This window comes from Bos mutus, chromosome 8, assembly GCF_027580195.1.
Source record: "Bos mutus isolate GX-2022 chromosome 8, NWIPB_WYAK_1.1, whole genome shotgun sequence".
NCBI lineage: Eukaryota > Metazoa > Chordata > Mammalia > Artiodactyla > Bovidae > Bos > Bos mutus.
In genome coordinates, this window is record NC_091624.1 from 34,401,808 (window position 1) to 34,429,585 (window position 27,778).

The window sequence follows — 27,778 nt, forward strand, 5'->3', positions numbered from 1 at the left end:
TTCATGAATTTGTTAGCCAGCTTTCTCTTTCATACAGTTTGTTTATATATGAGAGTCTCTCGTGGACCAAATCATGAACTTCAGAGTCAAGAGTACTTAGATTAAGTCCCAGGGGTGCCTGGAGAGTTCTAGCATGTCATTTAACTTCTCCAAGTCTCAATTTCCTCACCTCTAAAAAATGGGAATAATTTGTCACCGTATGTGAAAAAAAATGCTTGGGAAACTATGAAACAATGTATAAATGGAAACAACTGTCAGGCCAAGTTCAGGCTAGAGAACTGGGTTTGTCACCGCTCTTGTCATTTTTAATGCATCTGATGGTAGGCCCCATTCTGTGACCTTTGCGCTGCTGAATTAGGTTGGCCCTTTTCTTAACATTATAAGCACGAGAAGAGAGGATTCTGGAGGAACAAGGGTGGAGACTCGAAGATGGTTTGTGTTTCGTTCGGCTACTTTAAAAGCAATCTGGGATCCTTTCAATGTGAGACGTCTCTGCAGTCAGTACATACTCTTGAGACAACAGAGGAAAAAAATTAATAATAAGCAGCAATATAAATAACTATAAAACTTTGCACTTGCATAGAACCTTTCATTTCAAGACCTTGAGGGAGTCAGAAGGTAAGGAAAAATTTTTTTTTTTTTTTTGCTTTTTTCCTTCAGAGGAAAACACAACACTGAAAGGGGAGGGGAATGCTTCCCTCCCCTCATCTGCTTTAAACAAATCCTTGTTCCAAAACTGCACAGCCCTCCTTTAATCTGAACCCTTCGAGTATTACCTCCTTGGCTCTCTGTTAAAATCAAACAAGTAACTTGCAGCTTCTTCCCCCAGAGCAGCTGGCCAGTTGCACAGAATGACAAACCTGTGGAGGTTTTCAGGTCATTGCTGATGAAATCTAGAGAAGTTTGATACAAACCTGCCTCTTCTTACTGCTTCACAGGGTGCCACAGTGTTTTAACAGTACTGTGGGTCCTTAATAGGATATATACATGCAGGTATATATCATGAAGATATGGCTTTCATTATATTATTATGTGTGTTCTGGAGGGTTTTTTGTCACCAACCAAGAGAACAACAATTCAGCTCCCGTGTCTCACAGGCCAGTGCAGAACTTGAAAGGACTATGGGGTTTGTCTTGTCCAACCCCCTTCATTCGACAGCAGATACTACTGGGTTTCCTTTCATTCTCTGTTAACGGATACTTTTGATTTTTTGAGAACTGGCTTTCAATGCCTATAATGGAAAATAAGGTGCTCCAGTAATTAAGGGCACAAGCAAAACCTAAACAGAGCACTTGCACCTTCAGAAACAAACATGAAATAAAATGACCTAAGTTGAATTCAAATCACTCCCTTTCAATCTGGCTCGTATTATAAAGATGCCAAGTTAGCAAAATTCCCCTCACAGAGGGTAGCAAGTTTTCTTGAGGAACAGAAAAAATTTTCTTCCTTGGTATAAGTGATCACCCAGGTCACTGTAAATTTCTATTTAAATTTACAACCTCTTTTTGCAAAACCTGTGACTATGCCCAGAAGCACACCTCCAAAGCTCAGTCTGGGCATAGCCCCCCATTGGTATGCTGTGCCTAATTTTTACTTTTTTAAAATGCAGTGAAAAGAACAAAACGGCTTATTGACAATGGAGTACATTTAGAATGAAACCATTCTCCCAACCAGAGCCCAGAGCAAGGTCTCAGCCTGTGTACACTGAACATCAATGCCTGTGATACCCCCAGGGTGGGCGAGGTTTCCTCTCCCTTGGGGGTTGATTTTCCCCTTCCCCCAGCCCCACAGTGAGTGGGATGTCATTGAGGATATCCAAGTTTCAGGGTCCGTATTTGTTAACAACCCATCACCACCATATGACCCAGAGACATTTATACTCAGCTGATGAATTCAATTAGCTTCCCATAATTATTTAAGTTATACCTTTTACGGATCTGCTCTACATATCGGGGCACGATGTCTGGAGTGGTAGTTTATGCACACAAGGTATTAATTGACGAAGACCATGCACAGTTTTGCTTGCACAGTTGGATGGATGGGTGGGGTGGAGGGCAGGGGTCGAAGGAAGTGCTGTCTGTAAAGTTCAGTGTAAGAGAAACTTGCCTCCGAGTTTAGAGCTTGTCCTCTCTTTTCCAAGTCCTTGGCTTTCCCATCTGACCCTGAAATGATCTCTGGACGAGAATCCACCTCAACTTGACAAAGGCTCCGTGGATAACACTCGGCAAAACAAACCAGTGCCATCACCATGGCCTACAAGATGAGACTGTCGGAACGTGTTGTGTGCCATCTTGCCTCCCAGAAGCCATATTTTCTCTGTACTACACTCTAGCATTTCCGGTGATGGGAAAAGAATAGTCCATGGCACAGAGTTCAACAGTCTTTATACTCCTCAGAAAGGTCCTTGGGGGAAGGTGCCCGATACATTCCTCCCAGCTACCAGTGGCTGGGTTTTCTTAAGTTGAAACTGACGCCAGTAGATTCCAATGGTTGTCTTTGTTCTTCCCATACTGTGGTTTATAATAAATCTTCTTTCTCTCTGGTCTTAATCTCCCATAGATAAAGGCTTCCCAAATTGAACACAAGTTTTCCTTTTTCATACACAGGCTTAAGTCATCCCAAAACAATAAGAACAGTAATAATAATAATAAATAAATAGAAGTGAATCCATAGAAACTCTCGGTGTCTGTACAGCAAAAGTGACAAAGTTTAAGTCAAATATTTGTTTTCCCTTTTTTTCATCCACATCAAAGGCAGGAATACAACAAGGCATTGTTAGTTGTGGTGGGCAAACTGGAGTGTCTGCTGATATAACAAATTAGGTTTGTTAAGGCCTTTGTCTATGCAGAGTTAATAGTAATGCAGAAGCCAGATTGATTAAAAAAGAAAAGGTGAGGTTGTAAAGCAAGGAAGACAAAAAATAAAGGGAAAAAAAACCCCCAAACTAGGGAATAAACCAAGGGAGATGGAAAGAGAGAAAGAGAATGCTAAAAAGAAGTCCATACTGTGTCTACAGGTGGAGAAGTACACGTTGCTTCCCTCGGAAAGCTTCTCGGTGTCTTTGTTGTTAATACTGTCAGAGCAAAGAACAGCGGATTGATGGCATCGAGCGGCAGTTAAAAGACGTTCATCCTCTCGGCCCAACTGAGGAAGTGCTTTGGGAAGGGCTGGTCTGGGGGAATGGACCCTACCCTAGAATATCCAGGTAGACTGGGGATGCCTTGGCTAAGTTCTGAAGGAGGGTGTGGATGCCCTTGATGTTCTTCCTCATATGGGGCTCTCGCTGCCAGCACCCCAGCATCAGCTCGTAGACTTCCTGGGGGCATGTTCGAGGTCGCTGCAGGACTCGGCCCTGAGTGATGCATTCTATCACCTGGATGGAGTAGAGCACAGAGACAGGGTCAGACCAGAGGAAAAACAATGTGGATGCAATAAATGTCAGTGCAAAGAGAGGGTTACTTTAAAGAAACCCACTTAGTGTTTCTTTCTTTTTTTTTTTTTCAGAAGGAAGAGGACAATTGTTCTAGGTTTGCATATCATGATTAACTTGATGGGTTCATATCCATTTTTCAAGTCACACTGATTTCACCAAAGTGGTGGAGAAATAATTTATCTAGATGGAAGCCTCCCAAACCACACCCTGGAATTCCAATGGGTTTCAGTTGTACTGGCCTGAGATGGAACCAGGGTCACTTTTGTGCCAGGGAGTCCCAGGGTACAGAAATTAGCAGTCATTTTGGATAATGGCATTGGATAAAAGACAGACTTGGACCTGAAGAAGTGAGGTGCCTGACCAAGAAGTAATGTTTAAATATAGACATAATTGCAAAAGGATTAGAAAAGAAAAACAAAATGCTTGAGTTTTTCACTAGAAGTAATGTACCAGTGAAATGTGCAAAAAAGGAGAGAAGCTTGAAAGCTTCTTGGAATAATACCAAAAAGCTAGCTGGACTCTCAGGGTGCCAAAATGCCACATCTGCTATCAATTTCCTAGATGAACAGCACGGAATGACTCCTGGATCCCCGCGCCAGAGAATCACAGGCACATCAGCAAATGCTGTGCTTTTCTCTTTCCAGACTCTTACGTTTGGAGAGTGACCATGATACTTAGGTACATGGCAGGCCATGGGGAGGTGCTGCTCCCAACAAAGCCACAGGGACGCCACAGGAGAGCATTTCCTGGCTTCCAGCCCAGGGATATCTTTTAGTGTCAGTCCTCCAGGCATCTTGGTGCTGCTCACCACACACGCACCTCGTTGTTCGACAGCTGGTACCAGGGCTGTTTCCCGTACGTGAAGATCTCCCACAACACGACCCCCAGGCTCCAGACGTCACTTTCGGTGGTGAACTTCCTGTACATGATGCTCTCTGGGGGCATCCAGCGAATGGGCAGCATTGTGTGGCCACCAACCTGGCAGAAAAGGGGTAAGCAGGACGGCATCAGTCACCTGAAAACCAAGTTCCCATCATCAGGGGAAAAAGTGTGGAAGGGAGATGGGGTGCATTTTTTCCCTTTATTTGTATTTATTAATTTTAACTGTTTATAAGGCATAAGGGAAATACAATTTATCATCTCAAGCAACAGAGACAGAGGGCAAAGAGTGGTCAAAGTATTTTTTCTCATACTGTTTGCAATTCTCTTTCTCAAAACTATATAGGGGCAGAGATGGTGATTGGGTGGATATTCATCTTGTATAAAACACAAATGCACATACTTTCTGGTATGAGAATGACTTGATTGTCTAATTAACAAGATAACTTTGGCCAAGATAATGAGGGTTCAGGATCCAAAATGACCCACCAAGGGACTCTGTTTCCTTAGCAAAGCCACAGCTTCCTTATGCTTTAAACTGTCAGGAGATCACACAGAGCTGTCTTGAACATCCTTGTCACAACCCAGCAATGGTCAGGGCTGAAATGACTATTCCCATTTTACAGATGAGGCAACTGAGGTTCAGGTTGCTATGGACACAAAGAAATCAGGTCTTTGAGTTCAAGACTTTACTATGGCACTTCAATTGAAGTGATTTACAAAAGTAAATTGGTAAGTATGTAATAGGGAAGAACATTTTGTATTCTATTACAAGTTAATCACTAAAGGGATGCTGCGTATAAGCTTAAATTATATGTAATGGCCCATCTCTGGGAATCCTGCTTCCCAGCTAATGAGCATTAAGCTAAAATACCTTTGTTTAATTCACAGGAAACATCCCGACCAGGCCCTTCCTCCACTGCTGGGAGGAAGAATTTAACACACCCCTCCAGAGGCAGATGGGAACCAGGAAATGCTTGACTTTATCCCCTCCCCTCTTAGTATAAAAAAGTCTGAATTCTAACACAGGCAAGACGGCTCTTTGGGGCATGAGCCTGCCATCTTCTTGGTCGGCTGGCCTTCTGAATAAAGTGGTTATTCCTTGCCCCAACGACTCATATCTCGATTATTGGCCCGCAGTGCAATGAGGAGTGCAAGCTTAAACTCAGAGACAAGTATGGGTTTTGAAAAGCCCATTTTAGTAAAAACGCCAAGGCTGAGGCATTACACGGCAACAGCATTAGCACAGGTGAAGAAAACTTTGACCAAAGAGATTTATTATTTCCTACTTCCTGGAGAAAATGTAAGAATTCCATGTATAGGCTTGTAGCCCATCAAGGCTATCTGATTTTTGAACCGAGATCAGATTTATGCACCATCGGCCTGTGGGTGCAGGTCCCACTTTTCATGCTGGTGAACCCCAGCACTACCTGCCCAAATGCCAAGCGGACACTGGGGCAGTGGTTGCGTTCATAGGACTTCAGGAATTAGACTCCCCCGACAACTGCCAGCCCCTGAGTTCTGAGACCAATGCCACATAGAGTTTCTGCCCAATTACAATTCTCAGTGTCCCTTGGATAGCAAGGAGATTAAATCAGTCAATCCTAAAGAAAATTAACCCTGAATATTCATTGGAAGGACTGATGCTGAAGCTGAAGCTCCAATATTTTGGCCACCTGATGTAAAGAGTTGACTCTGGAAAAGACCCTGATGTTGGGAAAGACTGAAGGTAGAAGGAGAAGGGGACAACAGAGGATGAGATGGTTGGGTGGCATCACTGACTCGATGGACATGACTTTGAGCAAACTCCAGGAGATAGTAAAGGACAGGGAGGCCTGAAGTGCTGCAGTTCGTGGGGTCGAAAAGAGTCTGACACAACCAAGCAACAACAATAATAATTCTCATTTCTGACTCATTAAGGGAAGAAAATGGACTAACGGTGCCTAAAAAATGCTGCTCCACTCTGAAGTCCAAGGAGTGGAGAGTGTCAGAGATGTCTAATTTGTTGGTAATTTCAAATGATGCTCTTATTAGCAAAGAAAGTGCACATGTGAAAGGGTGCCCTCCTTTCTCTGTACGAAAAATACGGGTGTGACAAGCGGAGACGTAACTTGCCGGCACAGGGTTAGGGTGCCCCTGTAGTTTCACTCTTCAGGGTTTAAATGCATCCAAAGTTCAGGTGCTGAGTGTGGGCTTGTTGCCTTCCATCAGATTTCAATTTCATCACTCTTTCCTCCTTCTGCAGGGGCAGGCAGTCACTGGTAAATGACACTGATTTCCCTCATGGAGCTGCCTGGACATGCCTGTAAGTGATAATGGTACTCACCACCAGGGTTGATGTCCAAAACACAACCTGTACAACCCAGGTTGAGCAGAAGGGATGCTGGTGGTCATAGTGGGACAGCCACGTGGGCATGTTTCTGGCTGATGGATATCCACTCAGCTCTGCAACCCTGAAACCCCATGTACCCAGGACTTTGGGAAAGGAAATCTACCAACATTTTCAGATACTTACAAACACTGGGACACCAAGCTGGTATGGGCCCCCAGGTGCTGGCAGCCCACACCCCAGCACCAATGTGGGAGGCAGTGTGGGGAGCTACGTGGTGCAGAGTGACATGGAGTGAGAGGTCTCTGCCTAGCTTTTTAGTGAAAAGACATAATTCTATCTTGTATGGGGATAGAGAAATTATTGAAATTGAAATATTGAAATTAGAATTAGAAAAATGTTGAAATCAGATAATGCATGCTCAGTTGCTTCAGTTGTGTCTGACTCTTTGTGATCCCATTGATTGTAGCCTGCCAGATTCCCCTGTCCATGGGATTCTCCAGGCAAGAATACATCCAATGAATAGTTGATCTGTGGTAGCAATGGCAGTTGCTGGTAGCAATTCCAGTACTCTTGCCTGGAAAATCCCTTGGATGGAGGAGCCTGGTAGGCTGCAGTCCATGGGGTCACTAGAGTCGGACACGACTGATGCGACTTAGCAGCAGCAGCAGTAAAGAGAAGACAGGGAAATCCTGTCTTCTCCATAATATCCATAATATCCATAATTATGGACCAATGTGGTGTTCTTTTGGCTACTTCACCCTCAAAGTATTAAGAGCTAGCTCTCCACACCTGCTCTTAGGTCAGGGTCTTCCCAGGTGGCACAGTGGTAAACAACCCGCCTGCCAGTGCAGGAGACATGGGTTCATTCCCTGGGTGGAGAAGATCTCCTGGAGGAACAAATGGCCAGTATTCTTGCCTGGAAAATTCCATGGACAGCAGAGCCTGGAGGGCTAGAGTCCATGGAGTTGCAAAGAGTTGGACACAACTGAGCATGCACACACACACACACACATACACACACACACACTCTCTCCACATGTGTTCCTAGGTCAGAGGTGTCAAATATACCATAATCTGTAACCCTCCTTATTTCTTGGAGATCCACAATGAACAGAATTCCCTTGAAGTGTCCCAGGAGTTTGGCAGAAAGAATAGATTTAACTTTGTTTAACTTAGTGAACTGAATTAATTTAAATGTGTTTTGTAGGGGAGAAAGAGAGAGAAAGAGCCACTTACATACATTCCTAGAACTAGACAGTAAAAATCCCACTTTGGGACACATTAAACTATGAAGATGGCAGCTTTTGTATTCTTTGTGTGTTCCCAGCTGTGGTGCAGTGGACAATACTCAACTCATGACTTTAGATGGGGGCCAAAAGGTCCAGACTTCCAGCTGTAAAATAAGTCCTGGGGGTACAATGTACAGCATGGTGACTATAGTAAATAATACTATATTGCATATTTGAAAGTAGATCCTGAGAGTTTTCCTCACAACAACAAACAAATTTGACCTATATTAAGTAGACAACTATTAACTAGATTTATTCTGTGGTGACCATTTTGCAGTACATCAATTAGTTATGTTGTATAAGAATAGAAGGGCTTCCCTGGTGGCTCAGTCAGTAAAGAATCTGCTGCAATGCCGGAGGCTGCCTGCAATGCAGGAGACCAGGGTTCAGTTCCTGGGTCAGGAAGATCCCCTGGGGAAGGAATGGCAACCCACTCCAGTGTTCTTACCTGGGAAATCCCATGGACAGAGGAGCCTGGTAGGCTACAGTCTTGGGGTTGCAAGAGTCAGGCATAAATAAGCAACTAAACCACCAGACAAATAGAATGCGTATACTTCAATTTAAAAAGCAAAATAGGGAATTCCCTGGTGGTCCAGTGGTTAAGACCCTGCACTTAAAAAGCAAAATAGGGAATTCCCTGGTGGTCCAGTAGTTAAGACCCTGCACTTTCACTGCAAGGGGCACAGGTTTGATCCCTGGTCTGGGAACTAACCCACATGCGACAAATGAAATGCTGGGCTCCAATACATACTACTCCATATACTATTTCCTAGCTGGATAAACTTAACCAGTTGCCAAACCTCTCTGTGTCCTAGTTTTTTCAACTATAAAATGTGGGTAACAAAGAATATATACCTCCTAGGGTTATCATAAGGAGAAGGCAATGGCACCCCACTCCAGTACTTTTGCCTGGAAAATCCCATGGATGGAGGAGCCTGGTGAGCTGCAGTCCATGGGGTCACTAAGAGTCAGACACAACTGAGCGACTTCACTTTCACTTTTCACTATCATGGATTGGAGAAGGAAATGGCAACCCACTCCAGTGTTCTTGCCTGGAGAATCCCAGGGACGGAGGAGCCTGGTGGGCTACCGTCTATGGAGTTGCACAGAATCAGACACAACTGAAGCGACGCAGCAGCAGCAGGGTTATCATAAGCTAAATACTCAAGCAGACAATATTTGTGAGGGCTCTTTATGAATTTTAATGCACTAAATTATTTCTAGGTGTTGCTTCTTTCTCTGGAGCCTTTATTATCTTATTCTCTCAGTGGGAAGCAGCCATTCTAGATACATTAAGAAGAGTCAACACTACTGGTTTCCCACGGAGGGTGGTCACGTCCTCCCTCTGCAGTGACCGGTACTGTAGGGCACCTCTCATTACAACCACTTCTCTCACAGGTTCTCTGTCCTGTGTTGCTCATAGCCAAAGAAAAGGCTCCTGTGTCCTTTAACGGAGGAAAAAAAAAAGGATTCAAATTTTGATTTACATGTTTTCCCATCTGATCATTTATTTTACACTTGCAGTCTCTTTGGGACAGATTTTTCACTCTAATGTTTCCAAGAACCCCCTCTGAGATTTCACACATGCCATTATAAATAATGCTTTCCTTGTTCTAATGTCAAATGGGCCAGTGGTGGGAGCTTCTAATAAAAGTTCAGACAGGGTTCACAAGTTTTCTAAACCCACTTAGAACATATCCGAGTATTTGTTTTGCCACCTTTTCTCAGGAGTTTGGATCATGTCACAAAAGTGGCCCCCCAAAAATAAAAAGAAAGAGCCACCCTGGTTACAGAATACCGTCGCATTCCAGTCACAGTCACCGGGTGGTTTTGGATCTCACAACACCACATACTGTGCAGCGACAAACACAATGAGGTATTTGTCCTGTATTGTGCAACTTGGCAGCTGGCCCTCACACTCTTGCTTAAATATTTGTGAGATGGAAAGTGATCCCAAGTATGACATGGGGAGTCAGAACTGCTGCTCTGATTGCCAGACACACAGTGATGCCAGGAGAGACCTTCCAGTGATCAACCTTGGTCAGGAATGTGCTCTTCACTAAATGTACCAGAAGGAGCTGATACAACATGGGAAAATCCACTTAACTAGAGAGCTGACTTGGCTTACAGTTTTTATTTTCCTCAACCCAAGAGACTGGAATTTTCGCTCTGTAATTAACCACTTGCCACTACTTTCCCACCATAATCATCTGTCACCACACAGCAGCTTACCTTTACAAAGAATTTCTGCTCAGTGGTTTGACTTGAGCCCAGTAATTACCCTCTTGAGTAGACATCGGCTTGCCTTCATATTATAAATAATGCCCCTAAATTCAGAGAGTTGGAGTGGCTTATCTAGAGCCATACACATAACCCCTCCCCCAGGACACCCTGTGGCTCATTCTGATGGCTCACTTTGTGTTTCAGGCTTCTGCAATCTCCAGTTCATGCCCTGAATTCAGCCAGCAAACAGCTGTGGCTCCTCACCCAGGCCAAACCTACTCATGCCTTTTGGAAAGTTTGATCTGTTTTTCTACCTGCTCTGGAATGTCTCTTAAAGACAAGTTCAAGTTCCATCACTTCAAGGAACTTATCCTCCCTGCTATAGCTCAGCGATATTTCTAAGTGCCAGGGAACCCAGCACCCCTTAGCACAGCTCTGGTAATACTGAGGGCACTCCCTATTCTTGCTAATGGATCACATGCCCAAGAGGGAAGGCTGCCGATCACTTAACGGCTGGCAAGACTTGGGGGACATTGGTTGGTAAGCAGACCATGTCTTCGAGTTTCTTCTGAGTGTTGATATTTGGGGAGGAATTTTCAATATGTTCCTTCAAAGAGATCAGCATTCAGTAATTTCCCATCCATTTGCCAATAACTTCTCTAAACTCGTCATAGAACTGCCCTTAGATTAAATGGTTGGAAACTGCCTAACCTAATAGACACCCCAAATAAGAACCATTCAGTGAAATTCAAAACTTCTTAATAAAATGTAATCCAAAATACTGGTATTCACAGGGAGTATAAAAACTCTTTAAGCTGTGTATGAAATCCCATTCATTCCTCTGTACATCCTATACATTAATGTACAATTCTGTACATTACCATCTGTACAGTAGATGGGGGAGTCTACGGTGCGGACTTTGTGCTAGTTGATCTGGGAGTGAAGTTTAGGAAGATGTCATAATGAATAACATGAGGGAATGTTGCTCTGTAAGATGCTGACTGACATCTCATATCCTCTGAAGTTGGAGAAAAAGGACAGAGCCTTAGACTTGGAAAGTTAAATGATGGAAAAGGAAAGACTGGCTGGCCATCAAGGCTGCTAATCATTGTGACTTGCTTAGATCAGTGAAGCTAATCAGAACAATGTCTGGAGCCAGTGTCCATAAAGGGAAAAAAAAAATTCCATACTGCCTAAAGTAAATCAAGTTATGGAAAATAATGGATTCTGTCATTAAAACATCTATGAAAAGAACTGTTTGTTTGGTTCTAAATATTTATTTCTATGACACCTCATAATTTTGATGGTGACATGTATATAGGATGATCTGGTGAAAAAAGTAAACTGTTCTTGGAGAAACACCTAGACCTAAGCATCCTTTAAATCTATGTGTTTGAAAGGTGTTTGAACAACAAATCCTGGACAAAATCCTAAAAGGGCCTTCGTAACTGTCTTGTGTCAGAAATCAATAATTTTACTATTTTTAAATCAACTTGGACACATCCAATCAGTTTAACTACAATATTTATTTCTTACCCAAGAAATACTCTTTGGGTACATACTCTTTGGTCACTAGGTTATAGATTGTGGAAATTTCCCCATCGCTTAACGTGCAATGGGTTTATTTTTCTACACTGGCAAACTAGGATTTAGGAAGGTCAAAGAACTTGCTGAGCAAGTGGAGACATGAATTGGTGACCAGCAGCAATAATAATCCACTATTTTTTGGAGCTTAGGTTCTTTCTTATTTTTTTTTTTTAACAAACACACAAAGTATCTTTATCCCTGGTACAAGTTGAAGAGGAATATGCGATCTGTTTTCCAGGTACACTGGTTGATGAGAGGAGGTAACAAGCATAGCTCTCATTCTCCTGTTGAGCGTCACGTAAAACTCATCTACCACCTTCCTTGCTCCCTCACTGTCTCCTCTTCTCTGACAGCATCTATTTTAGTGTGGATCCTCCCACTCTATCTCTGAGTCCCTTGCTCTGAATCGTCTCTCAAATTTCACTTGTCTAGTCCCCTTTCAAATGCCAACATTGCCCTTTGTTTTGCCTAATTCTTTTATCTCCCAAAGCATCATTCTTGTCCTCCCCACAGCTCATTCTCCAACCACAGTGATGCTTACTCTCCCCTCTATGAATCTCAGAGGCATGGTGGCAGGCTGGAGCCCCTCTATAGATCCAAAGCAAGCGCCCAGCTGGCTTTGTAAAGGTGAATTTAAAGGCGAATAAAGTGGGTCAATGGTAAAGAAGAATCTGCCTGCCAACACAAGAGATGTGGGTCCATTCCCCTGGTTGGGAAGATCCCCTGGAGAAGGAAAGGGCAACCCACTCCAATGCTGGGAAATCCCATGGACAGAGGAGCCTGGTGGGCTGTGGTCAATGGGGTCACAAAGACTTGGACATGATTTAGCAACTAAACAACAACAACACAGCTAATGTGGGACCTTCTAAACTCAAGGAGCAAAGATCAACGATGCCTGGGAGGCCACGTTCAACTTGTGGTCTTTAGTGAGTGAGTGATAACTCATTTGGAAGCCAAACATTTTACTCCCTTAGAAACAGGCAGGCCAAAGGCCAAGCCCCATTAAGGGATGATTAGCTGTCAGAGGCTTTTGGCTGCATTAAATATTGAAGAAACTCCTAGATCTCCTGATCACACTCTACACCCACTTGCTTTGTTTCTGCAGTTTCTCCTGAGCTGTTCCTTAAAAATTCATGATATCTATAAATTTTAAGAAATAGTTGGACCTTATATATTTATTTATTATGTACTGCATCTGTAATAGGAAGTTAAAAAAAAAGAGAGAGAGAAACAATTTGTGCAAAATCTTCTCCTTGGAGAACTTGGGACTGCTGTGGTCAGACTGTGAACACTTTATGACCATATCCAGGATCACATCTCCTATTACAAAGAGTGATGGCTGCTTTTGTGGTGTGTGGCTACCAAACCAGAGGATACTTCATGGGAAGTGATTCAGCCCTTCCTAGATGTTGTGAGTGAACAGAGCTCCATGAACACAGCCATGAATGAATGGGGTCAGGAGGAGTGCCGAGGATAGCCTGGTCACCCTCTCTCTTCCAGTGGGAAATGATTATTGCCTCACCTGAAATCGCTGTCACTTACAGCCTAGAAAATCTTCCGTTATCTTTTATCAATCTGGTCATAGAGGGTGTGACACTAATTTCAAGTCATGTGGTTTCTGGGTTAGTCAAAATATTTTCTGAATATTTTTTCCCAATGAGAATTCGTTTTGTCTTTGTTCACCATGAAATAATAATATAAATAGTGGGGAAATCCCTTCTGTTTGTATACATTTTCTGCTTTTTCATAGCACTTCCATATCTATTAATTGTATAATAATGGTACATACCTCAGAATATGGTTGTGAAGATTCAACGAGTTGATATTAGAAAAACTTTGTGGTGCCACAGTGTGATACCATTTGTATGACATTCTTGAGAAGATAGAACTATAGGCCTGGAAAACCTATGGTTGTCAGGGCCTGGGAATTTGGGTGGGAGCTTGTCTTACAGATGTATGAGGGAATTGAGGGTGGTGATGACAACGTTTTGAACTCTGATTGTGGTGGCAGTTAAATGACTGTTTGCCAAAACTCACAACTGTACACTAAAAAGGTGAATTTAACTATATGTCATAAAGCTCTCAGGATAATACCTGGTACACATTAATAACAAAAGTTCAAAACATATTAGCTGTTGTTACACTAAGAATTTGATTTCCTGGTAATCTTCTGGGGTAAGCCAAGCATGTCCTTTCATCTCAGTTTAAGAGATGAGGAATCTCCGGTCCCAGAGGCAATGTGACCTACCAGAGACCACACAGGTTAGAAGGCAGAGTCTACACCAGGACCCGTCTCTCCAGAAGCATTCTTCCTCCAGTCTGATATGGAGTCAGACTCAGGGCTAGGAAAGGCTCTCTGCATTCATTTGCTGAGGCTGCCATAACAAAATGCCATGGACTGGGGAGCTAAAACAAGACATTTATTTTCTCACAGTACTAGAACCCAGCATCAAGTTTCCAGCCAGTTCAGTCTCTGGTGAGACCTCTGGTTTCCTAGCAACTTTGTGTAGCTTGTGTGACTGCAGGGAGAGTATGAGCTTCTGATGTCTCTTCTTATAAGGACACTAATCCTGCTGATGGGGCCCCACTCTGTGACCTCATTTGACCTCAATTACTTCCTCAGAGACTCTGTTTTTAAATGCAGCCACATAGGGGTTAGGGCTTCAAGACCTAAATTTGGTGGGGAGGGACACACTCAGTCCACAGCACTCTGCTTGCTACTGCTCCCCCTTCTGATTCCAGAACACTCCCAGGAGGAGCAAGAACAGCTCCCAAAATGAGAAGATGCACAATTCTGGGGCAGAAGGCAGATCTGTAGTCTTCAGTCAGATTTTCAGGGCTTCCCAAGTGGTGCTACTGGTAAAGAACTCACCTCCCAGGCAGGTAGACAAGAGATGCAAGTTCAATCCCTGCATCAGGAAGATCCCCTGGAGGAGGGCATGGCAGCCCACTCCAGTATTCTTGCCTGAAGAATCCCATGGATAGAGGAGCCTGGCAGGCTGCATTTCATAAGGTCACAAAGAGTTGGACACAATTGAAGTGACTTAGCACACACGCACATCAGTTTGTTCATGCCTGCAAGTGAAGGCCCAAGCCACTGCTCTCTTCCCTTCTTAGGTAGATTTTGACAGTTTCCCTGTTATCAACTGATTCCAGAACTTAGCAGATGCTGTTGTTCCATAACAGCCCCAGATTCAGCTTGTTTCCCTGCAAACCTCAGGGCAATCTCAGTCCTCATCTTGTCCACCAACTCTACCCCAGCTCCTCTGGGGGTAGCTAAGAGAGAGTAAGCAGACCCTGGGACTTCCCCATCATTTGTAGATAAAGGCAGAAGGACTTCCCAGACTCCATGTCACCTCAAGTGACATCCCTCATGGGTCCTGTTGCCCCTGCTTGTGCTCTCTATACAGTTTCAAGAGCCAACCACCCTAGTCTTAGAAGTGAGTGTAGTTTTCACTTGATTTTACATTCTCTCCAATCAGGAGCAAAGAAGTCTTCTCTCAGTAAAGCTTAAAACTGCAATTTTTAAGCTTAAACCATGTTTAAGAATCACATTGGGATCTAGAAATGAGGATTCTTCATTTTATCAATAAAGTGAAATTAAACAGTGATGCTAATGCTAATGCTAAGTCACTTCAGTCATGTCCGACTCTGTGCGACCCCATAGACAGCAGCCCACCAGGCTCCCATCCCTGGGATTCTCCAGGCAAGAACACTGGAGTGGGTTGCCATTTCCTTCTCCAATGCATGAAAGTGAAAAGTGAAAGTGAAGTCACTCAGTCGTATCCGACTCTTAGCAACCCCATGGACTGCAGCCTACCAGGCTCCTCCATCCATGGGGTTTTCCAGGCAAGAGTACTGGAGTGGGATGCCATTGCCTTAACATCCCCCTTTCTCTGGCTACCTCCCCACTCCTTACCCCACTAACTCTTATCCATTTTGATGGGGAGTTTCCCAAGTGAATCAATGGAAGGATGAAGCCTTTGGAAAGAATGAAGACAGCAGGCAGCCTGATGTGTGGTCCCTGTACCCCTACACCACTCAGCAATGGGAACTTGTACATTCTAACAATACATGCCTCATCCTGCCATTATTTTAGTGTTCAATATTACTGAGCTTACAGCCTCTTAAGCATTATGGGTTTTAGCCCAAGAGATCATCTGACTCTTTAGTACTTGAGACCAAAGCATTGCATCCTTTCATAGTGAAAAGCCAACAGAGACTGACCAGTCATGAGCAAAGACAACCAGGAAAGCAGAAACTATATAGATTTGTGTCACTATCTAGGTGGTCACAGTATGTTGGTTTAGTTCCAAAATTCCAATGTGAAATTGCTTCTATGGAAATAACTCAGAAAGGCTGGATTCCAGCTAACTTTAAGTAAAGGAAGAAATCAGTGATTTTCCAAGTGTGTGGGGAGGGGGGGAAGCTTCTCTGTACTACAAACAGCATTCTCAGTATCAGTGGTAGCTACTGTGATTCTTGCTATTCTCAAGGCATTCTGTTTAGTACATGGGGAAATAAGGTTTCTGGCTGGACACCACACATCTGTTCCACCATTAACTCCAGCTTGTTAGTTAACACTGAGGACCCTGTCAGAATGCACATTCCATCATTAACCAGAGATGAGGACTTAATACACCAGAGCCCATTAAAAATGAGTAAGTTATCTTTCTTCCCAGTTCATTCTGATACAGAAACTGATGTCTATGTCCACGTGAATGTAACATTAATGGGAAAGCTACTTTCTCCAGGGAGCTCTGAATGCCTGCCTGGCATCATTATGGGTCCTTTTCTGCTATGTCTGTGATATATGAAATGTGCAGCAATTGTGACCTTGGTTATAATAGACACTGTGATTTCTTAGGATGATTGTGAAAGCTAAGAAGTCATGTAATACAAGTAACTCTCAATTACTGAGTCCTCATGCTGTACATGATGTTCTGTGCTAAAGACAATACTCACACTTAAATTTCATTTTTTCGTACCTCTCCCAACATATCTACAGATAAAATATACCCATAGAAAATGCACATATTATAAGAAACAGCTGTTTTGTGATTGTGAAACTGAAACTCAGCTTCTGACCAGCAGCTTTTCTTATCAGAATGGACAGCAAACAGTTAATAACAGTGGCTCCTGAGTGTAATGGAAAATCAGTGTCTCTGGATGCCTCTTAAGCCATCGCACCAAAGCACCTACAACTGCAGAAAGAAGTAAAAGACCAGCAGTTGGGGAGGAACTGGGACCATGTGTCTCCAGGCCTAGCACAAGGTGCTTATGGCCACTGTGGAATTTCTTTAAAGTCTTTAAAGAAATTTAAAGATAAATAAAGACTTTATTTCATCTTTAACATCTTATATAATCACTGTTGCATTTGATTCCACAGCACATTAAGAAAAGTGATGATTTCTCCCTAAGTCATGTATTAAAATGGATACTTCAGAAACCTGGGCCATGCTGATTTTGTACCTTCATGAGCTCCTGTTCTGGACATGCCAACTTGTGTCCAGAGTCTAGGCAGATACTTGTTTGAGAGGCATTGGTGGCAGAAATTAAAGTGTTGTAGGTCGCCAAGAGTCAGACACGACTGAGCGACTTAGCAGCAGCAGCAGCAGAGTCAACAGATCTGGTTTCTTGCTCTAGCTCAGCTAGTTACTAAGTGAGTGTAAATAAATACTTCCTATCATAGTATCTTTCATCACATAAACATAGGAATGAAATCTTAGAAGCCTGAATCAAGCCTATACCCTTTCCCAACATGCTAAGTTCTAGAAAAGCTGGTAAACAGCCCAGTGGCCAGAAATAGGCAAAAAGAAATATTCTAGCAATCGCTTTGGGATGACAACAATAAGCCTGAACCAGGATCCTACACAGGCCTGAGGGGCCCCTTTCCTACTGTGGTCCATGTAGACACTCCCTCCTGGGGGTGCCCAGCATGGTGTCCTGCATCACAGCCCGGGGGTCTTCTCTGGTGCTGACAAGACTCTCCATGTGACTTTGGCCAAGGCATCACCTCCCTCGAAGCCCTAGGTTTTTCACATATAGAAGAGAGACCCTGTCATTATCTGTGAGGCTCCAGTGAGGCAGCTGAAATTAAATGTCTTATGTGGTAACACCCAATCCACGTGGCTTTATTTTAGTACATATCAACTCACTTACATCTAGGTACTACATGCACTGTGGGGAAACAGCATTGGATGAGATTAGGTCCTTGCCCTCGGGAGCTTGTTCTATAATCATAACACAAGGTGGGGAATTGATGCTAACAACAGCTAGGGCTTGTGACACTGGTGCCTTTCTGTCCACTCCTTAATTTACTCTTGCTTCCAGCCCCCTTCCATTTAGAAGTTGATATTAGGATGCCTGAACATTTGCCACTGTGTCCAGAGGGTCACAGGAAAGGGAGAGTATTGGGAAAGGGCAGGAGAGAAGGTTGTCAAAGAAGATCAAGGTCCTGAGTCTCTGTTGAAGTTTCCTGAGAAGGAGTTGGTCACACTGCTCCATACAGGCTGTGATGGCAAGGGTGTGTTAAGCTTTCTGGCCAATGGTCAAAATCCAAATAGCATGTACTACAGGCTCAGCCAAACACTTTACACATCTGATCTCCCTGAGCTGCCCTGAACCACAAGCTGAGCCAACACAGGGATGCCGAGGACACATAAGTCAGGAATCACCATCAGCAGCATGTGATGGAATGGAATCAGTGGCTTAGCCACAGATTGAGAGTGGGAGACATCACTTTTATCCTTCCTGGAAGGCATGAAGCATGCAGTCAGGGGTTGGTGAACTCTAAGAAGTCCTTCTGAGGATATCCTTCAAAAGACATCTCAACTCTCTTCATTTATTTCCACCCCTATGTTGATTTCCTGGTTGGGTACTTTCCCTCCCTCAGTCACTGTGTCAGCTTCCTAACTGCTCCATCACTTTTCTCCTTTTATTTATTTATTTTCTCTATTATTTTTTTTTTTTTTGGCTGTGTTGTGTGAAAAGGTAGAGGAACCAGAGATCAAACTACCAACATCTGTTGGATCATCGAAAAAGCAAGAGCGTTCCAGAAAAACATCTACTTCCACTTTATTGACTATGCCAAAGCCTTTGAATGTGTGGATCACAACAAACTCGAAAATTCTGAAAGAGACGGGAATATCAGACCACCTGACCTGCCTCTTGAGAAATCTGTATGCAGGTCAAGAAGCAACAGTTAGAACTGGACATGGAACAACAGACTGGTTCCAAATCAGGAAAGGAGTACATCAAGGCCGTGTATTGTTACCCTGCTTATTTAACTTATATGCAGAGTACATCATGAGAAATGCTGGGCTAGATGAATCACAAGCTGGAATCAAGATTGCTGGGAGAAATATAAATAACCTCAGATATGCAGATGATACCACCCTTATGGCAGAAAGTGAAGAAGAACTAAAGAGCCTCTTAATGAAAGTGAGGGAAAGTGGAAAAGATGGCTTAAAACTCAACGTTCAGAAAACTAAGATCATGGCATCTGGTCCCGTTACCTCATGGCAAATAGATGGGGAAACAGTGGAAACAGTGAGAGACTTTCGGAGCTCCAAAATCACTGCAGATGGTGATGGCAGCCATGAAATTAAAAGATGCTTGCTCTTTGGAAGAAAAGTTATGACCAACCTAGACAGCATATTAAAAAGCAGAGACATTACTTTGCCAACAAAGGTCCATCTTGTCAAAGCTCTGGATTTTCCAGTGGTCATGTATGGATGTGAGAGTTGGACTATAAAGAAAGCTGAGCGCCGAAGAATTGATGCTTTTGAACTGTGGTGTTGGAGAAGACTCTTGAGAGTCCCTTGGACTGCAAGGAGATCCAACCAGTCCATCCTAAAGGAGATCAGTCCTGAATATTCATTGGAAGGACTGATGTTGAAGCTGAAACTCCAATACTTTGGCCACCTGATGTGAAGAGCTGACTCATTTGAAAAGACCTTGATGCTGGGAAAGATTGAAGGTGGGAGAAGAAGGGGACACAGTGGATGGCATCACCAACTCAATGGACACAAGTTTGAGTTAACTCCGGAAGTTAGTCATAGACAGGGAGGCCTGGCGTGCTGCAGTCTGTGGGGTTGCAAAGAGTCTGACATGACTGAGCAACTGAACTGTCTGGGCTTTCTGTAGTTGCAGTGAAGTGGGGTGGGGTGTGTGCTACTCCCCATTATGGTTCACAAGCTTCTATTCAGTGGCTTCTCTTGTTGCAGGTGGGCTCTGGGATGCACGGGCTTCAGTAGTTGCAGCACTCAGGCTCAGCAGTTGTGGTGCATGGGCTCAGTTGCTCCATGGCATGTGGAATCTTCTCTTGACCAGGATTTGAGCCCATGTCCTCTGTATAGGCAGGCGGATTTTCATCCACGGCATTATCATTTCCCTTCTTAACAACTTTCTCCAAACCACTGTCCATACAATAGCCAGAGCAATGGTCTTAAAATATTAATTGTATCAACTCATTTGTTTTTCTGCTATAAATCTCCAATGACTTTTCATTGCCCTTAGGATAAAATGAAATGTCACTGGAGTGTCTGAGAGCACCCTAGCTGTTCTCAGTTCCTCCCTCCCCAGTCTTCTCTTTACCCTTTTCTGATAGTAACCTCCATCTGGTCTTAAATTTCCTTAGCGCTTCCTCATCATAGGTCCTTCACACATGCAGCTTCTCAATTTTTACCTGGCTGACTTCTATCTGTCCATTAGGACTAAACTTAAGTACTTTTGATGCTTAAAAGCAAGTTGAACTCTCAGGGAGTCCCACAGTACCAATCAGTAGCATTGATGTGCGTATGTGTATGGTCACATGCTTGGCATCTCCCTCTGCCTCTGATGCACACTTCCTAAAGAAAGCACTAGCCAGTGCCTGTATGCTCAACAAATATCTGTTAAATAAAACAGTTGCATCTGGCTCCCCAGGGGCATAGTCTTGGTAGATAGACACTACAGTATGAAATAAATATGGAAGAAGAAGAAAAAGGGCCAAAACCTCAAAGGCATCTTCCTGTCAACCCTCCTTGGGTCTGTTGGTACAGAGTCCTTGGAGCCCAGATGGGTACAGGGGACAGAAGGGAAAGGACAGTAGCCAATTTGCTTGGAGAGCAACACCCGTTTCTAATTTAAACTGCAAATAAGGAATGGAAACAGACATGTGTTGTACACAGAGTAACGAACATATGGGACCAGTTACCAAAAAAAGCCATGGAAGCCTGAAGATTAATGAGTTGAAGTGACACCTCAGTGGAGGAGAGGGTGTGAGGGTGTGGGGAGGAGTCAGAGAGGCAAAGGGCTGGGTGTCCTGTCCCGGGGGTTCCCATCCCTTTGCTTACCCTGAGGTATGTTCCATTGGCTATCCCAACTTCTCTGGATGAAGCCATCTTACTTACAGTATCCCCCAAGTGGCCTCATCAGAACCTCCCTCTGGGAGGGGCCTGGGAGAGGCCCCCCCTGTTGGGGGCAGACACAGGTGGGAGAGGCTGGACTAGAAGCTGTCCTGGATATACCACTAATACTTAGTCTCCGTGGCTGGGGAAGTAAGGGGACAGATAGAGATTGATGAGAGGAGGTCTAAAGCCCTCAAACCCCTACTCAGCATGACCCTGCCTCCTGCATCATCTACCCTCTGATTCTCACCTACTTCTGTAGCTGCATAGCCTTAAATCCTGAGCAGAGCACTTGGAGTAACCAAAGCCTGGAGAAATTCAGCTAAAAGCCAAACCCCCATTTTCAAAGGACTATCCATTTCCATCTTGGCAGATAATATTTTAAAAAGCTATTATGACATGTTTTGGATTCTCAAACCCTCATTGCACAGAGGAGATTGATCTGTTTCATCGACTTGATGATCATTTGTTTGTTTTGGTATCATTCATCCATTTAGCAACAATCTATTAAGCTACCTGGATCGGGTCCTGAGCAACGTTGTGGGCACTGGGGTGGGACGTCCATTAGCTCCATGTTCTCATGAAGCCCTCAGTTTAATGAGAGGTACAGGCCATACATCAATAAACAGATATCTATGCCTGATAATGGCACCCCACTCCAGTACTCTTGCCTGGAGAATCCCATGGACAGAGGAGCCTGGTAGGCTACAGTCCATGGGGTCGCTAAGAGTTGGACATGACTAAGCAACTTCACTTTCACTTTTCACTTTCATGCATTGGAGAAGGAAATGGCAACCCACTCCAGTATTCTTGCCTGGAGAATCCCAGGGACGGAGGAGCCTGGTGGGCTGCCGTCTATGGGGTTGCACAGAGTCGGACACGACTGACGCGACTTAGCAGCAGCAGCAGCATGCCTGATAATGCCAAGGGTGAGAAACACTGTGAAAAAAAGCAGATGAATAGATGGATAGGCTAGAGGGGCAGTGATCATTTACACAGGAAGCTCAGCAAAGGGTATTCTAAGCAGGGAAAATCTCAGCATAAATCTGGAAAAAAAGTGAAAGAACAAGACATGCAAACATCAGGAAGAAGGGCTTTCCAGGGACTAGAGTTAACAGATAAAAAGGTCCTGAGTTGGGAATAAACTTTGTTTGGATAGTAAGGAGACCATTGTGGCTGTAGTGACTATAGCAAGGGGGGTGATAGGTAGGAATGGGTGTGGCATGTTACTGGGGTCATCAGTGGTGGGGTTTTAGGTAAGGGCACAGCGTCACTGAGTGGCATGTCTATAGCTGTGTATTTGTATCTATACCTTAACTTCTATATCTAAACAATATGCTACATTCCAGATAGTATTTTAAGGCAAGCTACTTAACATTGTTTTAAAGCAAACACATAACCTATGACCTAACTATCATTGCTATTCACTAAGGAGAGACATCTGAGTGCACAATCAGAATCAGAGTCTGAGGTGACAATGGGAGAGCCCAAATCCACAAATCTTGTCTTTGTCTCTTTGATTTTTGCCCCTTGTTTTGCACCACTTTCCCAAATCCACCTGGTGGATGACCAGCCAGGCAAGCCAGCTAAAGCAATTAGCCACTTTCTCTGAGTTCTGCTCAGGAGGAAATCCCTACTTCCCCGATCTACACAACTCGACAGCGATAACTGATATTTTCTTTTCCAGAAAGTGATGGATTCAGGAAACAAAATGAGTCTGACTACATGGGTCCCTTGCTCTTTCTGTCAATGGAAGGAGGAGGGGGCAGGAGAGAGATTCTTTAACTTCTAGTCCCTTAAGTAGCACAGATGCATTCCTGAGTTTCTCAGGACCCTGAGTTATAGCCCCCACGATGTTGAACTTTGGGATTTATGCTGATGGTCCCAGCACACTTCTCTCTGTCAGTACATAAGTAGGAAGCGCCCTCCACATTACCTTGTTTTTCCTGATGACTCCCCCAATATTCCATCAGTTATATGATTACATCTCTGCTGAGGTCACCCCTTGACTACTAAAAAGTTTGAGCTTCCTTTGAGGAGGAAAACTACCCTGGTGGTATCCCACCAGGGATATTGGGAATTGGGAAAAGATTTCAGAGCCTTGGTGTCCTTAATGCTTGTCTGTTCCTATTCCTTCTTTGTGTATTTTGCTTCCTGCCTCTCAATCCCTCAGTCAACCCACTATGACATTTTTTTTCCTGCAAATTCCCTCCCAAGGTCTCTATGCCTGCCAATTATATTTTGTTTATACCAAATCATCCATTTAGGTACAGATCATTGGCATTTAGCATATGACATTTACTGGTTAATATCTACTTGACTCCATTTACGGAAATAGCTTGCATGAAACACATAAAGGTCTTCAAGCACTCCTAATCTCCTCTGTGAACACAGACTCGGGGATAACAATTCTCTTCAGTCCTGAATTTGTCTTCAGAGATGAAGACAAGAACACTCCACAGAAGGGCAAGGTTTATACAGAACAAACAAGCTACTGCAAATTAACTGAACACTGGGGGAAAAAGATCAGAAATGATTCCCAACTTAAGAACGTTGAACTTCAAAACAATCTGTGCCCCTTTCCAATGGTACTGTGTCTTCTGCTTACCTAAAGGTTCAGTTCAGTTCAGTTTAATTGCTCAGTCTTGTCCGACTCTTAAATGTCCTCAAATTTCTTTCCCGTTTGAATCCCTGTCTCTCCCTTCTTCTTCCCTAAATATCAGCGCTATCTTCATGGACCACTCTGTGCATGTGTGTGTTAGTTGCTCAGTTGTGTCCAACTCTTTGCGACCCCGTGGATTGTAGCCCACCAGGCTCCTCTGTCCATGGGATTCTCCAGACAAGAACACTGGAGTGGATTGTCATTCTCTCCTCCAGGGACTCTTCCCAAGGCAGGGATTAAACCCAGGTCTCCTGCATTGCAGGCAGATTCTTTACCATCTAAGCCACCAGGGAAGCACACTGACCACCATATTTTTGTTCAAAGCTAAGATTCACCATTGATTCCCTATTCTCCCTCATTGCCCATATACAAGTCATCATTAGGTTCTTTCAGGTCGACCTGCAAAGCATGCCCTGAATGTGCCCACGTTCTCATGTCCACTGTTACATAATCCAAGCCTCCTTGCACATTTACTCAAACTTCTGCAGTTGCCTCCTCTAAGCTCTTCTAGCTCTACCCTCCAAGTGCTGTCCCAACTCAGAGGGCAACTAACCCGAGTTACTCTTATCCTAGCCTGGCCTGATGTTGAAGTATCCTTCGAAGACAACCTTACCTGCTCCCAGAAACTCCTTTTTGGTCTTGATGGTCTGATATGCCACCTCTATCCCATAGCAATGACTTAGTGAATGACCTCTCTCTCTGCCCTGGGGTCATATTTTAACCTTTGCCTATCACCGTAACTTGAATAAAACTGAATCCTGGAGCAATAAAATGACAAAAAGTATACATTCAAGTGATTAGTTCTTCATGGGCTGTATCTGGTCAAACTTTTGAAGATAGGAATGTTTATTTTTTGAGGAATTTGTGGAAGAGTTTTTATCAATTTGCTAAATATATGTTAGTGGTCACTTCATCACCTCTCTAAATGAAATCACTAAAGTTGCACGTTATTTTTAAGTGGGAATTACCCTGGAGGAAAAAAAAATAGGTTCTGCAGAAAAGGAACACAAAGTGATCTTTATAAAGTAAACCACCATGGAGAGACAGCAGCAACTAATAGCATCTGGGAAGACCACACACCCACACATCTGAGGCTCACACCAGCGGAGAGCCTCATGGGTCAGGCTCTTAACGATCTCTGCTAATGAAAACTCAACCAATCAGAACTGGTCTCATTCTGAGAGTTATCCTCTTGGGGTCTTCAGAAATTACCAGCAAGCTTGCTTTGCATTTATATCACCCACCGTCCTGGTCAGGAAAACTAGGAGTTTATTCAGCTGGAGGGAAGTAGGCTAAGGGGTGACCAAACATCATCTTCAGGCGAGAAGGCAGAACCTTCAGGAGAGCAATGCCTGGCTGCTCGCACTCAAGGGCAGGTCAAGGAAAGGTGTCAGACTAACCTCACACGTGATATAATCAGTTCTTGACACGAATGCCCAATAGGTCATTAACTGCCTGAATGCTCAGTGAGGGCAGCTGTGAAGTCCGCTGCCCTGCATCCTTCGATGCTCTGAGATGAGATACCCAGTGGAGCTTTCTCAGTTGTCCCCTGTTAAAAATTTCAGTCTCCAGCATAGGGAAAAGGAGCTCTGGGCACCTCATATTCTAGAGAAAATCTCTTTATCAGTCAGAGTCCAGCACCTGAAAGTTGGACCAGACTTCTGCTCCTGTAATAGAAAAACCCCTTCTGTAACCACGTACCACCCTAGATTCCTCCCCTCTCTCAGTCTGTGTGGGGAGAAAACGGGCAGGGAGGGAACAAAGGTAATGGATTCGCTGGTCTGGGGGCCACTGCTGCGTGTATGATACCAACCACATAATGATCTAGAAAAGGTAAAACTATGGACATAGTAAAAAGATCAGTGACCAATGGGCTGGAGGGAGGAAGGGATGAATAGGCGGAGCACAGAGGATATTTAGAGATACTATAATGGTGGCTACATGTCATTATAAATTTGTAAAAACCCATAAAACGTTCAGGCTTCCCAGGCGTCACAGTGGTAGAGAATTCACCTACCAATGCAGGAAATGCAAGAGACACAGGTTCGATCCCTGGGTTGGGAAGATCCCCTGGAGTAGGAAATGGCAACCTGCCCCAGTATTCTTGCCTAGAGAATCCCATGGACAGAGGAGTCTGGTGGGCTCTGACATGACTGAACACACACACACACATACAGCACTAAGTATGAACTCTTATTGAAACTTTGGGTGATAATGGATTCTTTTTTTACCATAGAATATACACATTGTTTCCCCCACATATGACTTGGGGCAAAAAACTCTTACTGACTTTTGGTGATAATGCTGTGTCAGTGTACATTCATGACCCTGGAGAGATTTGATAGTAGGGGCCGCTATGCATGTGTTGGGTTAGGGTGTGTACAGGAATTCACTTTCTGATCAATTTTCTAGGAACCTAAAACTACTCTAAAAAATAAAGTGTATTTTTTTTAAAGTGTTACAGTAAGCAGGCTGTGGCATTCACTTAGGCTCTGTTGCTCACTTAGCACCTTGCCATCTAAAATTTCTGGAAAAGAGGTTGTTGTCCACCTTCCTTGGTTCTCACTGTGATTGGCTATCCTTCATTGTGCTGTGGAGGCTCTTCCAAATGGACTGAGAACCCAAGCAGTGAACACAGAAATAGGGCTGGAGTAAACCAACAGAGAACACAGCAGGGTGGAGGCTGGCATGGAGTGGTCCACCCTCCCAGCCCCAGGGCAGAAGCCGGTGTAGTTGGAAGTCCACTCTCAATAAGAAATGGGATGCTGAGCTGCTCAGGCATATCTGAAGTGGAGAAGCAATGAGAGTTCGGGAAAGAAGCCAAGAGAATTTGGGGCAGGGCTATTCTTACCAAGGTGAAATTAACTTTAGTGTAGAATGCACACATTATTTCCCCCACATATGACTTGGGGCAAAAATCCTTTTTTGTTGTTAACATTGAGAACTTGATAGCTAAATTTGCTAAAAACAATTGGAAGGATGTTGAGTATATCAGTATAGCAATGATGCTGAGCTAGTATAAATTAAGATGAGGAAGAACTAAAGTATATTACTGAGAAGTATCTTTAATATAATGATTTGTGCCTTAATGGTGTTGTCAGTGACATAGTGAAAGATATTAGAATATGATTTTCATCATGATAGTTCTCTTTTAAGGATATTGGAGTCTTGACAGACAGTACAAAATGAGCTTTCATAAGTTACTAATGAGGAGGAGTCTCAGTTGAGGACAGTGAATATCTTACAACCGTTCTTACAAGCTTGGGCAGTCATAAAAGAGGAACCGTCCATATTAGGTGACTGAAGGGTGTTCAGTGGGAGAGACAAACAGCTAACATGGGCTGACTTGTCCTCCTGCACATATAGATAAGTGGCTGGGTTATCTGATGTGAGCCGAGGAGGTGGGGCCCCAGGAGGTACCTGAGACAAAGTATTTGAAAAATGCACCAAGAATCCCCAAGGACAGAGGTCAACAGGGAAGAGCTTCCCTGGCTGAGAGAATGGAAAGGCTCCTCGAGGGGCTCAAAAAAGAGATGGACAAACCTCAGCCACAGATGAGGGTCCATTTGGGGCAAAACTTCCCACAGTGGGGCTTTACTAAAATGACATCATCTGAGTCTGGATGGTGAAACCATGTCGGGGGTGACACTGTACCATGGATAAATGAGGTCCTTCTTGTAGAAAATTCCTTTACTTTACTGAATCAATTCACCATATATCAAATTCTAAGGAATGAGAACAGTAGCAGAAAAGAGAGTTTCTCCATGCAGCAGAGCCTGAGGTCAATGGTTCTTGGCTCCTACCTTCTCAGGGAGTGCAACACCAGGGAAGCCAGGGTGAGGGGAAAGGAGAGTGAGGGAGGGAAGGAGACAGAGGCAGTAAGAAGAGTTGCTGAGCTGGCTCCTATGTGGTGTCTGTGTGACTAACTGCCCACAGGCTGTTTCTGAGAGGTTACAGAAATATTGGGTCTCAAAAGAGTCT

The 27,778-nt window shown here is 43.8% G+C and overlaps 1 protein-coding gene across 4 annotated transcripts in view; it reads right to left on the reverse strand.

Moving 5' to 3' along the window:
- Nucleotides 1-43: 43 nt before the first annotated feature.
- The window catches only part of NTRK2 (neurotrophic receptor tyrosine kinase 2), a 408,028-nt gene continuing 380,293 nt past the window's right edge, over nt 44-27,778 (reverse strand). For all 4 annotated transcript variants that reach the window (XM_070375397.1, XM_070375394.1, XM_070375396.1 and 1 more), the window contains 2 exons: nt 4,253-4,411; nt 44-3,373 (listed from right to left, as the gene is read on the reverse strand). In XM_070375397.1, coding sequence (XP_070231498.1) covers nt 3,188-3,373; nt 4,253-4,411 — 345 coding nt within the window. In that variant the 3' untranslated portion in view covers nt 44-3,187. The remainder of the gene's footprint in view (nt 3,374-4,252; nt 4,412-27,778) is intronic.